Raw genomic sequence first — 17301 nt, forward strand, 5'->3', positions numbered from 1 at the left:
AGATGGGCTTTGTGGTCCAGGGTAACAAATACTAATGTATCCAAACTTTTGACATTTTATATATATTATTTTTTTTTTTTTTTTACATTGTCCCAATTTTACATTTGAGCCCCTGCCCCTCAGGAACTCTGCATGTGCCTCCACATTTAATAATAAAACAGTTGATGAAAATATAAAGCTAGTGTGCAGGTTTTCTGTGCTAGTTGGCGATTATTTGAGTACAGATGAATGACTCTGGAGAACTGAGGCAGTTTTGCATCTATATGGCACCTCCTCTTCATCGTGACAGAGCTGTTTGAGGGAACCGCTGGTGATCTATAAAAAGATTGATCATCCATATACCCATATTGGGCTGATAACAGACACATTTATTCATTTGATTAATACCCGCGTTTCAGTCATGCAAATGTAAAAGATGAGTGTGTATGTGACTGTTTGTTGTATGTGATTGAATACAGTGTGCAGGATTTTCTCTGATCAATTGGCCAGTCCAGTGGGTACCTTCATCACAGATCCAGCACTCTCCTCTCATTTCCCTTTAATGCAAACTCTTAGCAATCGATTGTGTGTTGCAAGATTAATTTTAGCTGCCAAGAAAAATAAAAATATTTTTCCAGTCAGTGTTGCTTTAAGAACTGGGTTATTCAAGCAGTACTCTTAAGGGAGCCCAAGTAAGCAAACAAAGAATGCTGGGTGGAACACACACTAGCAAACCTTGAACAAATGCACAGATAGTTATAAAAAGCCTTTTAGATTACTGTCATAGGCATGAATGAAGTTCACAGGGATATTTGCTGTGTTTGCCTGGTAAAATAAATGCCCTCATTCATGAAAGCGATGCTGACAAGAATATTCCAATATTATTCAGACTTTGATTGTATTCCCAATATGTATGTTATGTAAACATGTAAATCTGTGAACTGATTTCCAGAAATCAGAATCTGAAGACAGGTGGTATAAACCAAAATTAATCAGACTTCTGTGTCATGTAACCAACTTATTCTGGATTACACGTCTAATCAAATATTCACTTGTACGGTATCTGTGCATGTCCAAATTTCAGTAATTTTTAGAACTACGTGATACATGGAAAATGTATCACACAAATGTAAATGATGTGATCTGAATGTGGTCACTAACGCCATCACTTTTTGTTCTTTTTTCCCATGGTGATTGAAACTGTTGAAAGGTCTCTCTCTCTCTGTGTGTACAGTATGTGTGAGTTTGTAAAAAAATGAAGACAAATTCACACACATGCACACCTACACACGGTCTGAGAGTCATTTAAGATAATACTTTCCTTTAGGGTTTTGCAGAACGTGATGGACTGTAACTGGAATCTGCCCGGATTTATCATACCTCATCCGACACATAAAACAGTGTATAAAAATACACATGCATACATTGTATGTGTCATGAACTGGGCTGGGAGGAAGGATGGATATGTGGATTTTAATAGATCCAAAACACAGGGTACATCCACAGAAGGAACTAGAATAGACACACATACGCAACTTGGTAGACCCAAAAAAGAAAACAGGGGGCAGACTATTCTTAAAATACTTAACGAGGGATAGACAGGTGAGGGTGATCAACTAATAACTGGATAATGAGGACCAAATATGGGCACATGGGGGAACACACAAAAAAAGGTCTATAATCCTGATATATCTCCCCCTCCCAAAAGGCGAATCCTCACGCCGTAGATACAACATGGAGAGGGATGTGTGGGAACTTGGCAGGAGGATCCAGGGGGCCAGGATGGAGCTGAGTGCTCTGGCGACCGAGGCGGAAGCAGAGATCCGCAGCGTAGCCGGAGGGTCTGAGGGCCAAGGTGGAGCTTGTGGGAGGGAAGAGCACAACGGAGTTGATGAGACAAAGCAATGAGGTGAGACCAGAGGAGCGGAGAGTCCTAAGGCTATGGCAGATCGACGCCCGGCCAAGTTGGAGCCGGAGTGGCAAGGGAGCTGGGAACTGGAACTGGTGGAACGACAGGCGAGGAGGCGCTGGGTCTACGGGCAGAGGCGGAGTCCGGGCCTCAGAGGCCTCCTTTCAGTCTCTTGATACTGCGCTGGCTCGTCAATCACAGCGGAACTTGCTCTCCATCCTCGATGGGTTCTGGCTCCGCACAGCGAGGAGATGGTGGTCTGGGCTCTGGGTCGAGAGTGGAACTGGCAAGATCCTTCTCAGAACAGACGGTTAATGGGATCCATTTCCATTTGGTCATTTAGCAGATGCTTTTTTCCAAAGAGACTTACAAATGACGACAATCAGGTTTCAAGTGGTGCCAATCACAACACACACTGGCCCAGCCAACCAATCACAGCACATTTCTTATTTCAGAAGACGGTCCTTCATTTGATACAGGAACTATTCAAGCCATTCATGACAGACTGGAGAGAGAATTGTAATAATGTAAAATATGTGAAAAATAATTTGTTTTTTGAACAAATTAGTATCAGAGACTGTTCTAGTACACCCCCCAAAACAAAAAAAAAGAGCATAACAGGACCCCTTTAATAGATCCAAAACACAGGGTATATCCACATGAGGAACTTTAGTAGACACACACAACTTGATAAACTTGACAAAGAACCATGGGGCAGACTTAAATACCAAACTTAACGAGTTATAGACAGGTGATGTGAATCAACTAATAATGGGATAACGAGGACAGGAACAGGAATGACCAAATATGGCCACATGAGGGAGAAAACACACACAAAACAGGTCCATAATCCTGACATTATGGTGCGTCTGCTGACCTCTCAGATTGATAAGAACTAGATACTGTATGAAAGCTGAGAGGTCCGTCTGTAATCCAATCATAAATGTGCTTCTAGCTGATTATATTCTTGTGAATCCATAAAGATGAATATGTTGACCTTGTGACCTTGCTGCTTTAAATCACTTAACAGCTTTTTTAGCTAAAAACAATATGTCCTTATAAAACTGGAGCATGATTGTGAGTCTGGCTAATCCTATGTGGAACAATTAAAATGAAATGTTCAAATGCTATGTAGTCTATCCTGTATTCCGTGCTGGAATAAGTTATTGTTAAAGCAGCATTTTATAGATGCCAAATAACATCTCTGTAATTCTGTACAAAGTCACATTTTATATGGTATTGCAATCTTGAATGTGTCCTGAAGGGCTGTTAAACTGTCTCCCACAGTCAGACACTGAGTTCTGGGATAAAATGCAAGCAGAGTGGGAGGAGCTGGCACGGAGGAACTGGTTGGAGGATGCTGACAGTGAAGGCCTGGTTCCACTCAACTTTTCACCCACTGAGAAGGTATTCTCAACCAATCAGAATGCTCTGCATTACTAATTCTACACCATGGGCTGGGCCCCCCTAGCAAATTCCAACAGGGTCTTAGGATGACTTTATTTTAAATGATAAATGATTATTATATTAAAAATAATCTAACTTTATACATCCCCTATGGTGATTTTTTTTTCTTCTGTTTTTTTTTAAAATATGCTTAAAGACAAACCGTGTGCATAATTTTCTCCTTAAAGTATGGAAGTTCTAAGGGGCCATGCATTATTATAATTTTTTCCTTCTTGTTTTCTCGTTATAACAACTTAATTTTCTTGTTATCTTGACATAACCAGAGTGGTTTCTCGTTATAACACTTAATTTTTTCATCTTGACATAACCAGTAGTGGTGGGCGATACTGCAAAATTTGGTATCGATCCGATACCAAATACATCTAGGGACAGTATTGCCGATACAGATACCAATAAGATACTTTTTACTTAAAAAAATAAAATAAAAATAATAATTTGTGTAGGGGAGTGCAGTAGGTCTATGTCATTATTTAGGCGGATGATTGATCAATTATTTAGGCAATATTTTTTATTAATGTATTCAAGTCCACAAAATTTTTAGTTATAAGGCACTGGAGAATGAATTCTTTACAGCGTTTAAAAAAATAAAGAAATAAAAATAAAGAATTAAAAAAATCCCTTTTTTCTGGTATTAAGAGCAAATGAAATAAAGTGAACACAATTATTGCTGAAGAACAAACAAAGAACAAATATACCTGTGCAATTACATTCCCTGAGCCCCCCTTCTGGACTTCAATGTGCTATCAGCTTCGCTCACTCTGTTTGCTGCTCCTTGGCACGTTGTGTTAGTGAGTCACATGACGACACAACAACGAATCACAGCAGAGCAGCTGGAGGGGGAGGATTTGCAAAGTTGGGCCAGGATGTGAAAGCAGCGTTTGGTTTGCTCAGGATTGTAGAGGTAGAAGACACAAGCAAAGTATAATGAACGTAGATGAGAGATATTTAAATTATAATATCGATTCAATTACAATTGTATCGCTCCGATAACAATACCAGTGTTGGCATCGATACTATCGATATTTAGATCGATCCGCCCTCCCCTAATAACCAGAGTTGTTTTCTCGTTATAACGACTTAATTTTCCTGTTGTCTTGACATAACCAGAGTTGTACCCACAACTTAATTTTCTAATTAACTTGACATAACTAGAGTTGTTTTCTCATTATAACGACTTAATTTTCCCATTATCTTGACATAACCAGATTTTTTTTCTCGTTATAATGACTTAATTTTCCCATTATTCTCTGTACATAACCAGAGTTGTTTTCTTGTTATAACACTTAATGTTCCCATTATCTTGACATAACCAGAGTTGTTTTCTCATTATAACGACTTAATTTTCTCATGATCTTGACATAACAAAAGTTGTTCTCTAAGAAGTTACAAAACTGCTCCAACAGGTGGCACTAAAGACCTGAATACGTATAACTGATGGGGTGTTGTATTCTGTATTTCTAGTTTACAGGTGCTGGTCATATAATTAGAATATCATCCAAAAGTTGATTTATTTAACTATTTCCATTTAAAAAGTAAACATTCTTGTTTTCTTGTTATAATGACTTAATTTTCTTGTGATCTTGACATAGCGAGAGTGGTTTTCTCATTATAATGACTTTTCTCATTTTCTTGACATAACCAGAGTTGTTTTCTTGTCATAACACTTAATTTTCTCATTATCTTGACACAACCAGAGTTTTTTTCTCGTTATAATGACTTAATTTTCCATTATCTTGACATAACCAAAGTTGTTTTATGACAAAATGTTAGCTTATACATATAAATCTTGGCTTACATAAATTTTTACGTATGCCATGTCATGCCATGGCATCATTAAACTAGCATCTAACAATGGACAATTGTTTTTTTGTTTTGTTTTTTAACTATGGTTATCTGACTATAAAGGCTGCTGTAATTTGCCCCTGACTAAGCATTTAAAGAATTTGGAGAAAGCGTTTCAATAATCCTGTGAATGCACTTAAAGAATGCATAATCTAATCGTTATAATCGAATCAAATAAAATTTAATTGTGAATAGAAACTAATTGAATCGTTCTAAATTTGCAAAAATCATTCTTGAATTGAATCGAAAAAAAATGTGAATCAAATAGAATCACTGCCTACCCAAAGATTCACAGCCCTACTTTTTAGGTTGGGTAGAATTTCAGACCCAGTTTGTTTGCTGGTTTCCATGGCTGCAATATGCTGTGTCTTCTGCCAGCTGGCCACCCAGGATGCCAAAATATAACTGAATAAATTTCCAGTGGGTGTAATTACACATATCAAAACAAAACATTTCAAAGTAGGATAATTGGCTATAGGATTGTTTTTCTGAGAAATGAGCAAGTGAACTGTATGTTTTCTAAATCTATAAAATCATACATTTACTGCTTAGTACTGTAAATAAATTACATACAGCACCTTTAATCAAAGGAAACCACTCTATTAACCCATCAAATGTGCTTTTCCATACCACCACATGAAAGAGCCACACAGATGGGAAATCAAAAATTACCTGTATTACAGTGTATGATGTAGCTGTCCATCTGTGTAAACAATGTGCAAATAATTAAACCAAAAAGTACACAATTTATAAAGTTATTGGCTTCTAAAGTAAGGAGTCGACTCTGAATCGCTGAAACGAGTCGTTATAGATTTCAAATCTTTTGCCCATCTCTATGTACGTCACTAGGAACACTTTGCATAATAATCTCAGCCTACCGTCTTGGGAGAAACGGAACTATGACCAGCACCACCCCCCACACACAGACGCTCTGGTTGGTGTGAGAGCATCATGTCGAGGAGACCGTTTGTTTTATTTTCACTGCCAAAGAATGAAGATCAGAAGAACCAATGGCTAAAATTCATTTTCACCACAATACCAGAGCAGTACAACAAATCCCTTTTCTTGTGTTCACAACATTTCACTGAAGACTGCTTTTCTAATCTCGGTGAGTACAGCGGGATTTTCAAAGCGTTTGGCCATAAAAGATGGTTCATTACCAACTTTATTTAGAACAACGAGCATCTCCAAATCACAACGCGAAGTATGATTATGAAGTTATGTGTCTGTTTTCTCCCGAGCGTCTTATCTGTATGTGTGCTGTCTGCAGCCTTTGTTTGTGCTGATCGTCATGTACAAACACGTCATTAAAATGAAGTGTAACTCCGTGAATACTCAACGAAGAGACAATTTGAGAGATATCTATAGAAAGCTTGACATGTCTACTTTAAAACTAAACAAGTGCTGCTGAAAACAGATATTCTGTGATAAAGTAATCCATATGAAAACAACGCGTCTGTTTTTCATGTCTCCCTTCGTTATATCTAATGTGACCACGATATATGGGAATACACCCACACAGAAGAAAAAGCAGCGAGACTGTTCAAGTTTTTTATTTTACTGTTTGCTTCGGGATGAGAGGAATAAGACATAATTCACCCCAAACAGATGCTAACGCATAGTTTACCGTGGAGGTGTGTGCGGAACAACCAATCCAAACTGATTATGTTAGTTGACCAATAAGAACACAGTATGCAACCGAAAGGTGGGGTTTAAGGAAACTGAATCTTTTGAACAGCTTCGCGCGAACCGTTTGGGGATCTCTGAGAATTGAGGTAATTTTAAAATGATATTTTGACAAAATGACAATGTTTTTTAACCTTGGATGGATTTAAACCTAATGTACAGGACTTATAAACAGTGATAGGAAGCTTAGAATTTTCATCTTACTGGCTCTTGAATGTATATTATGATGGTTGCCCTCTGTATTGCATATTATGTTGTGGCAGAACTGATAAAGTGGTAGATTATCACTTCAAATGTTATAGACTCCAGATACTGGATAATGCTCTCTTTAATCAAAAATGTTCTTTTATGTTTCATCATTGTGTACTTCCAAACAGTACTTTCTATTCATTAAATTTGCTTTGGGTGGTTGATAGGATGCTGCTTTTCAGTATCTTTGGTGTTGTGGATGGTTGCTTAAAATTAATTCTAATTTTGTGCAGTTCATTAAAAACTATTTAGAAGTTTCTTAAGGACATCCTCCTTTTTTATAAATAAGAAAATGAAAGGGTTTAGTTGTGTTTTCTAATGGTATGTTGGTTCTTGTAAAAAAAAAAAATATAATAATCTGCTGTGTGCATTACTGTAATCATGATATTTCTCTACATTATTTTCATTTACACTGGCTTGATGGGAGTTGAACACCCAGTGTTGCATTTTTTATGTGATGTTTAGTATTTTAAGAGCCTGTGGCAAGATGGAGCAGTCTGTTTTTGCATTCATTTGAGTCTTAGTTTATAGTGTAGTGTCCTGGATGGTGTGAATTTTGGGCAAATGGCTTTGCGGTGGATCATTTGAAGTGTGAGTTCCTGTGCCCTTTTCTTCTCCCCATGCCTCTTATTAGCCTGACTGCATTTTCCACTGCAATATTAAAGACCTCAACATGATCGAATTATCAACACACCACCATCTACCTCTTCAAATTTTGAAAAGCTTGCAATAAGTCCTGCTCTCAACTATTCCATTAAAATAATCCTAATACTTGCTCATGGTTTTTAATTTGTTTTCATTAAAGGATTAGTTCACTTTCAAATAAAAATTTCCTGATAATTTACTCACCCCCATGTCATCCAAGATGTTTACTTATTTCTTTCTTCAGTCAAAAAGAAATGAAGGTTTTTGATGAAAACATTCCAGGATTATTCTCCTTATAGTGAACTTCAGCACTGTTTACAAAATAAATTTAATATGTGTCATTGAACATTACTTTTGAACGGTCCTCCTTCTCCATATTTGTAAACATTGACTGAGTCAATGTGTCAAGCGTGACCTTTTCAACGTGATTACTTATTACGTGAAGTCCTGGAAGGAGCATCGCAGGGCAGTATAATGCAAGCATTTCTGTTTATAAAGCATATACATTTATTTATTTATTTATTTTTAGAAAATGACTGATTGTTTCGCTAGATAAGACCCTTATCCCTCATTTGGTATTTTGTAGAGCCCTTTGAAGTTGCACCGAAACAGTAATTTTGACCTTCATCTGTTTGCTAGCCGTTGAAGTCCACTATAAGGAAAAAATACTGGAATGTTTTCATCAAAAAACTTTATTTGTTTTCGACTGAAGAAAGAAAGATGTAAAGATCTTGGATGACATTGGGGGTGAGTAAATTATCAGGAAATTGTAATTTTAAAATGAACTAATCCTTTAAGCTTGTTTTATTTGGTCCTTTTGCTTCCAGGGTTACTGCTTCCATTCTAATAACCCTTACAAAGACTACACCGATGCCTTTGAACAGGGGCTGCAGAAATGCAGGGATGGGGATCTGAACAGTGCTGTACTACTGCTAGAAGCATCCATCTTACAAGACCCTCAAGACTCAGAGGTAAAGAACTCCAAGAGAAGTTCATTGAGTATTTGTGTGAGTGTGTGTGTGTGTGTGTGTGTGTGTGTGTGCGTGCTTTAACCTTTCATACAAATTAGCTCTTTTACAAAACTTAGCAAGTTTACTGTTTATTTAACCAAATTCAAAGGCAGCTTGCCATTTTTTGCAATTAATATTATTTAACATTACATAGTTAACCTTACATAGAATAAATGGGAAAAAAAGAATGCATTACACAGAGCATAAAGGGGGGGGGGGTCCAAGATGATAATGGTTGACTAAATAGCCTATATATATTTAGGTAACCATTATCATTTTGGTGCTGTATGTTTATCAATATTGTTGCTTAATATTTCTGTAAAAACCATTCAAAATACTGTAGCAGCAACTGTTTTCTGTATTGATAATAATACAAAATGTTATTTGATCAGTATATAGAGTAATGGCTGCTAAAAACTCAACCTTGCCATCAAATTAATAAATGTATTTTAAAATAAAGTAAAATTGAAAATAAGGAATAATTGTCCATACACCTTTGTTGAAGTCAAGTCACCTTTATTTATATAGTGCTTTTAACAATATAGATTGTAAAAAAGCAACTGAACAGTATTATATAGGAAAATAATGTGACAATAAAGCAAAAATCAATTCATCATTGAATTCAATGATCTCATCATCCAGCTCAGTTCAGTTTAAATAGTATCTGTGCAATCAAGTTAACAAAAATGCTGGTAATGAAGTGTCCCCAACTAAGCAACAAGAGGCGACACTGGCAAGGAACCAAAACTCCATCGGTGACAGAATGGAGAAAAAACCTTGGGAGAAACCAGGCTCAGTCAAAGACTGACTTTCCTCTGGCCAGACGAAACCAGCAGTTCAATTCCAGCCTGCAGCAAAGTCAGATTGTGCAGAAGAATCATCTGTTTCTTGTGGTCTTTTCCAGGTGGTCATCTGAGACAAGGTCATTACTGGGAATCTGTCTCTGGGGCTCATCTACTTGTCCTGGTGTCCGCTGACATTCAGGGTTGTAGAGGTCCTTTCTAGGTGCTGATCCACCATCTGATCTGGATACATACTGGATCTGGGTGACTGCAGTGACCATATGATCTGGATACAGACTGAATGTGGTGGCTACGGTGACCTCGAAATAAGAGAGAATCAGACTAATATTAGTGTAGATGCCATTCTTCTAACGATGTAGCAAATAAATAGTGTGTTATGGGAACATAAGAAGTAGCAGTGTCTCTTTTACAACATTCTCTACTAATAGCGGAACTGAAAGTTCAAGAACAGCAATGCTACCACCTTGCTACTGAGAAATGTCATGTAGCTTTAAAGTTGCAGTAATATTTTGCAGAAAATTCGCAGGGCAGTGCTGACAAGAAGATTTTACTGGTATGCTTAGAGTCTCCTAAATTGGAACAACTAATTTTTTTGCTTAATGCACTTTAATTGTGTGGAAGTAATGCTGAGGTCCAGCTGAAGATATACTTAAGTATATCTGATTGTGCTAAAGTGGAACTATTGCAAATATACTTCAGGTTCACTTCAAATATCTTGCACTTAAAGCTGCAGGTAAAGCTAGGTAACTTTTGTAAAAATATATTTTTTACATATTTGTTAAACCGGTCATTATGTCCTGACAGTAGAATATGGGACAGATAATCTGTGAAAACATCAAGCTCCTCTGGCTCCTCCCAGTGGTCCTATTGCCATTTGCAGTTACAGACCGCTCCCGGTAAGAAAACAACCAATCAGAGCTGCGGTCCGTAACTTTGTTTGTGTTCAAAATGTAGAAAAATGTATATAATAAGCGAGTGCACCATGAATCCATTTTTCAAACCGTGTTTTTAGCTTGTCCTGAATCACTAGGGTGCACCTATAATAAGTGTTTATATTCTGACTATTTTAGATTGCTTCGGGGTACCGCGGCGGAGTAACCCAGTACCTTTGTGATTCTTCATAGACATAAACAGAGAGAAGTAGTTCCGGCTACGATGTTCTTCCGCAAGATGCAAGCAGTTCTGTTTATTAACCGCTAGAGCGTCAAAAGTTACCAACTGCAGCTTTAAAGAAATCATAAAATCTTATTAAAAATGATATTTAAATGTTTTTGCCATAATATTAAGAAATGTGCATTGTACAATAAAGAAATAATCCAAATAAAATGTAATTATAATTTTATATCAGTAAGTCTTAAGTGATATACCAATAAATATGTAAATTAATTTGAAGTATACTTACAGTAGTATGAATATTTTTTATTTTTAATATGGCATAGGTTATTTTTTCCTAGGGGTGTGAGTGCGAGTGTGTGTGTGTGTGTCTGTATTGTATGTGTTTTCATTTATATGGGAGAAAGCAGGAGAAATACACTAGTTCTTCCATAGATAATAAAACAGAATTTTGGGGGGAAGACCTAAAAATTGTTTGTCATTTTTATCCTATTGTTTAATATATTTATATGCTTGATACATTTTTTTGTGGGTTTTTGTTCTTTTGCAGTTGTAGGCTGTAACTAAGGACATTTGAAATAACTGAAATCATTTGGCGAAGTGATATTAAACTGTAATGCATTCAAGACCTGCCTGGAACTCTTTAAAGGGTGTGTTTCCCTAAACATTCATTAACCAATCAGAATCAAGAATCCAACTGCCCTGTAGTATAAATTGTAACTATGTTACGCAATATAATCGTTTTATATAATTATATATATTTTATATAATTATATATCATTTTGTTAATTGTTATAATTTATTACTGAATTTTTTATTAAATAATTGCAACTGGTGAGTAAAAGACTTCTGTCAAAAACATAACCAATGCCAAATGTTTGAATAGTAATGTATAGAAGATTGGGGTGACCAATAAATCTTAAAGTTTAAGAATTTATATTTAGATCATTCTAAATCAGTCCCTTATGAGGTTCCATCTCTGAGAGCTGCTGTAATCAGTAGAGATCAAGGCGGCTCACTAGAAATTGCAAAATAATTATGTACTGTATTCAATTCAGTTTAGTTTGAATGTTTTATCCCTTTAAAAAATAAAAAAGTAAAAAGGCAAGTAACTTACTTAGTGTTTTTACCGACAAAGAAAAAAAATAAATAAAATAAACTTAGTAATTTAACTGCACAAAGCAAATATGTTTGATTTCCACTGCTAATCCATTTTATTCCTCACAGCTCCTGCTATATCTCATTATTGGCCAGTCAGCACCATCAAATATTTAATGAAGCTTCCCATGGTTTAAGTGCCAAGGCGATCCCAGACAGATGGCGTAAACCTCTGGGATGGCTTATGAATATGATCCTGTTTAACTTGAATCAAAACCACATTAAAGTCCAACACCATCACCCCCAAAGTGACGGGCCATTACATGCATTGGCCAAGCATAAAGAGAGGGAACAATAATATGATTCAGAAAACTGGCAGGCCCACTAATTTTATACTGTTTTACAGTGACCTTCAAGCTATATATGTTCAAGCTGTTATATTTTAGTTTTTCTCTAATAATTTTGTGACTTTGTTTCAAACAATACTGCTCTTTTCCCCCTCTACAAAGACTTGGCAGGTTTTAGGTACCATACAAGCAGAGAATGAGAATGAGCAGGCAGCCATTGTTTGTCTTCAGAGGTGAGTAGAAATAATAGGGGGGTTTGTGATTTATGCGGAGTCACAAGTCTTATTATATTTGCAAACATGTTACATGATGTATGAGGAAATTACCTTAATGCTTTAAGAGCTTTTGCACAATTAGTGGTAATAAGTCGAATTGCAAAAATAGTTGTTTGTCGTCTGTTTTTTTTTTTCAAACAGATGTTTGGAGCTGTGCCCAAACAATCTGAAGGCCCTGTTGGCCCTAGCAGTGAGCCTGACCAATACAGGACAGCATCCGGAAGCATGTGAGGCTCTCCACCGCTGGATTAGATACAACCCAAGATACAGACATCTACTCCAGGATCACAGCCCTCTAGATGGTTCCCCACTGCCTCGCCGCAGAGGGTCCTTCATATCCCACATTTCCACTCTCGGATGGTACATTCACATTCACTCACAGGAATTAACGTTCACATACTGCATATATAAATCATATGTATGTGGTCTGCTTTTTTTAGTTTTAATAAAGGCGGGACTAGCGTGGCATAGTGGATAAAGGTACTGACTGAAAGATTGTAAATTAAAATTAGGAGTAGGTGATATGACCAAAATCACAATGCTTTTTTTTTTATGAATAAGGTTATGTTACCAACATTTTTGATTTTGAAATGACACAATTTTTGTTAACAGTTTCAATACTACAGCATATATATTAGCAAGGGTGCACATAAGTGGTCCGCATGTGCGACCAAAATAAAAAATGCGCTATATAAATAAGTTCTGACAGCAAATTTGCGTACCGACATGGCTGACAGCTGTTAATACACAATTACCATTTTAGATTGACAAACTGTACAATATAAGATTTATTTTCAAACTGAAAGCATAAATCTAGGCTATCCCATGCCGTTTTCAAAGCACAGTGCAAAACTGTATTCATTCACTGACACGCTTTAATCAGCAGCAGCATTAAATTCCGGAAGCGCATGTCAACCTTTTCCTTCAACGCGGAAGTAAGCCTATGGGTGAGACTTCCGGTTCATTAGACGTTATAGGTAAATAATGAGGAGAATGACAACAGTAAAACTGTTTGCTCTACAAACAAGTATGCTCATAATTAAGATAATATATTAAAATAAAATAAGACACACCAACTTACAATATCAAGCAGCAAAACATTCAAAAAATTGCTGGACGGAGTAGATGCAGATGAGACTGGAAGCCACACCCATTTTACAAGAAGGAAAAGGTGGATAATTACTTGCCAGCAATCCGCCAAAATAGAAGCCTGCTGATTTTAGGTTTGAAAATGAATGAAAATGAATCAGGTACAATCATATGCACAAAACTAATAATGCAATCAAAAGTAGTGTATTATGCACTTTTTTCATTTAAAAGTACTGATATGAGCTGCATGATTGCGTGAATATGTCTAAGCTGCAAAAGCGATAGATGTGTAAAGCAATATATTGTGAGAGTGCCGTGTCACTGCGTCTCATACGACTCAAAATAATAAACCACAAAGTTAACAAAACAATGCATTCTACTGTGCTGAGAAAGTGCTTTTCTGCTGCATTCATGCGCTATTGGAAACGTCCTATTTCCCCTTTATGAAGTCGTGATTACAAGCTCTTGTATTCTTTTCCGTTCAAAATAATAGTGGACATTGGTTTGTGAATTCTGATGCTTAGGCTAAATAATTTGATCGGTAGAATCCCCTCAAGTGATTTGTCTGTGTGTGTATTCCGAGCCAGTGACCTACAGACTTTCATAATAATAAAAAAAACTGTGTTAACGAGGACCAAACCAAATCTCCAGGTTCTCTTATGAGAACAAGGCTGAAAAAATTATGTGCACCCCTGTGTATTAGGCTAACTAGTGCAAGTAATCAAGATGTTGATAAACAATCAATAGTGTAATAAAAACAAAGATACAAATGACAAGTAAGACAAATATGTACAGTAGAAGACATAATAATTTAATAAACAAAGCTTTACATGTTTTAGGTGTGTCTCACAGTAGTATTCAAGCACAAAATACTACATAAAAGTAATAATCACATTTAAAATACAACACTGTATAGTCATCATTATATGAATTAAGTTTTTCCTTTTTAAGCAATGAAAGTTTATCAGTCCAGCAATGAGTGATTTTCTCTTCTTTAGTTTTTTGATTAACAATAATGACACAGAATTACTGTTCATAATCACTGTTCAAGGCTGCTGCACTTTAAGTCTTAACACATGGATCCAATATGTTGATTAACATTTCTACCACGTGTTTTAGGTTCACTTAACCATATAATATGACCAACTGTATTTGTGTAAATACTTGCCATAATGAGCATTTCGACATGTTATTGTGTAATGAGGGGTAATGAACTACCTTTTTCAATTACTTTTTCAACTACTTTGAATAGGCATGGCAGATTGTAGAATTGGAAGTAAACATCCACTGGTATGTTTGGCTAACAGTTGTGTACATGTTTGATCATCCTTCATAGATGGATGCTGCTTTGATTTGGGTTAGAAATGCATAAATACTCAGTACATATTAAACAATCTGTAATAACAAACAAAGAAATAGTGACCACATAATAAAAACAGTTACTCACACTTGTGTGGTACAACATTACAGTCAGATCCAATATAGTCTAGCAGCATCGTCTCTTAGTTTAAATCTTTCTGAAAATCCTGTGTCTAATTGTGCCTTGTTTGTCAATGAATTCATGGTTAAATGAATTGAACAAAGGACCAATGTTTTACTGACGTGGTCTGGATCTTCATTGAAAATAAAGAAAATAAAAGATGTTTTTATAGTACAATGACCTCTCATATTTCTTAAGATCAATTTTAAAATTTGGATTTTTAATACTCAGTTGATGATCCCTTTAAAAAAACTAAACTAACTTGTCAAACAGATTTCATTCCAGCAAGTCACCCTCTTAATTTTCTCATTCATTTTTCTTTATTGCTCTGACATTTCGATAACTTTAAGCAGTCATGCCTGCACAGATACTGCAATAGAATCAATATAGTGAAATCTATATTGATTGACAGTTTACATTATCGCCATTAAATATAGCTTCATATTGCCCAGCCTGGTTTAGACTTTGGCTTTGTTTAGTGTTTTGCTAATGCTGTTATGTGTGTGTATATAGCTCTCAGCTGGTGGAGGTGTTGGAGTTGTATCAGGAAGCAATGCAGCAGAATTCTGAAGGAGTGGACCCTGATCTCCAGACAGGCCTTGGTGTGCTCTTCAACCTCAGCTCAGAGTTTGACAAAGCTGTCGACGCCTTTAATACTGCACTTTCTGTCCGGCCTGAGGTGAGCCAGAAGGTCCTATTCATCACTATTTTAAATACTATTCTATCTGTTATGCACATTGATTTAGTAGTTCATGCATACAAAATATAGCCATTGATTTGGGAGCAGGGTTGTTATAAATATACATATTTTCAATATCAAAAGTCAAAATAAATATCTTGTGTGGCTACCACCCGCTTTAGATTTAGATTTGAGTGCATCTCATCCTCATGGACTGAAAAATATTTGCCGGTTATTGCTGTGAGATGTTAGTACCCCATTTTTACACCAAGGCACTTGCAAGTTCTTGAACACCTCTGGGGTGACACATTGTTACACATGGTTTGATGCAGCAAGGACATCAGCTATCATTCCAGTGTCCCTATATTACTGTTTTAAGCTGTCCAATAAAGATCTATGAAGCGTATTTGGATTTTACAACATTATTTTTAAAATACAGTATCCTGAGAAAGGGACATTTCCTGACATTCTTAAGCAGTATAAATGCACAGGATAGTGAAAAACTGTCTCAGGTTACGTATGTAACCATAGTTTCCTGAGTAGGGAACGAGACACTGCGTCCTCTTGGGGCCGCTATGGGGAACACCTCGTCATGACCCGTGTCTGAAGCATACATTGAAAAAACACAAAGAGCACGTAACTATCTTCTTTGTCTGAAGCTTGCGTCCGAAGCATGGCAGGGAGCTAGAGGACACAGTGTCTCGTTCCCTCCTCAGGGAACTATGGTTACATACGTAACCTGAGACAGTTCCCTTCGAGGGAACTTCGAACTGCGTCCTCTAGGGGCCGCTATGGGGAACATTATATCCACGCCGCCATGCTGAGGGGAGTGCAGGCCAGAATCATGGCGAGCACTAAGTACCAACTCTACAATTTCCATGGGAGTTGCCCCTGGGACGTTTAGACAGCTGTCTGTGACAGTACCCCTTACAGCCAAAGGCCTAAGCTACATACCCAACTTAATTGTTAGGGCCTCGGCCCAGGGTAGAGTTGAAGGCTGAAAGGGATAAGGCTAAGAACCTAGCATTTCTACCAAGTCTTGCCTGTCACACAGGGGCTACCGCTAGCTTACACATAAGGTTGCTGAAAGAGCTGTCTCGACAGTTCTCTAGTAGCAACACCCTGTTTAGAAAGGTATCCGAGGATACATAGGTGGAGTGGTGCCCAAGATGAATGGGGCTTTTACCAACTCAAGAAAGGGCACGAAGCAACCGCGCAAAACCCTCACCATATTGGATTGTAGAAATAACACAGAATACTAGCGTGCGAACTTACCACAGTGTGGATTTCAGAAAGTGTGCAAAGACTTCATGTGCACACTTACCATAGCATGGATTTTCAAATACTGTTCTAAGGAGGGGCTCTCGTGGCACTCTGATAGAGCAGCTCATAGATGGAATGTTGCATTTCAAAACAGTATGTTTGTCATCTACTCGAGTCATCAACTCGATCTATGGAAACAATACTGGAGCGCTCTGGGGAAAAAACAGAGAACTCGGTCTCATATGAGAGGAGAACTCTGAGCTCAGAGTAGCGCTTGCTAGTTGTCGCCATAATAAACAGAGAAAGATCGCCCTTACCGGTTCTTTCAGATGCACGCTTCAAGCAAAACAGTCAGTGAAGATGAAGA

General features: G+C 37.0%; 1 protein-coding gene across 3 annotated transcripts in view; it reads left to right on the plus strand.

Annotated features, from left to right (window-relative positions):
- LOC128022630 (PEX5-related protein-like) overlaps nucleotides 1-17301 on the plus strand; it is a 56936-nt gene that overhangs the window by 37916 nt on the left and 1719 nt on the right. For all 3 annotated transcript variants that reach the window (XM_052610368.1, XM_052610385.1, XM_052610377.1), the window contains 5 exons: nucleotides 3176-3295; nucleotides 8605-8748; nucleotides 12311-12381; nucleotides 12565-12783; nucleotides 15506-15671. In XM_052610368.1, the coding sequence (XP_052466328.1) occupies nucleotides 3176-3295; nucleotides 8605-8748; nucleotides 12311-12381; nucleotides 12565-12783; nucleotides 15506-15671 (720 nt within the window). The remainder of the gene's footprint in view (nucleotides 1-3175; nucleotides 3296-8604; nucleotides 8749-12310; nucleotides 12382-12564; nucleotides 12784-15505; nucleotides 15672-17301) is intronic.

Source organism: Carassius gibelio, chromosome A2, assembly GCF_023724105.1.
Source record: "Carassius gibelio isolate Cgi1373 ecotype wild population from Czech Republic chromosome A2, carGib1.2-hapl.c, whole genome shotgun sequence".
NCBI classification, from domain to species: domain Eukaryota; kingdom Metazoa; phylum Chordata; class Actinopteri; order Cypriniformes; family Cyprinidae; genus Carassius; species Carassius gibelio.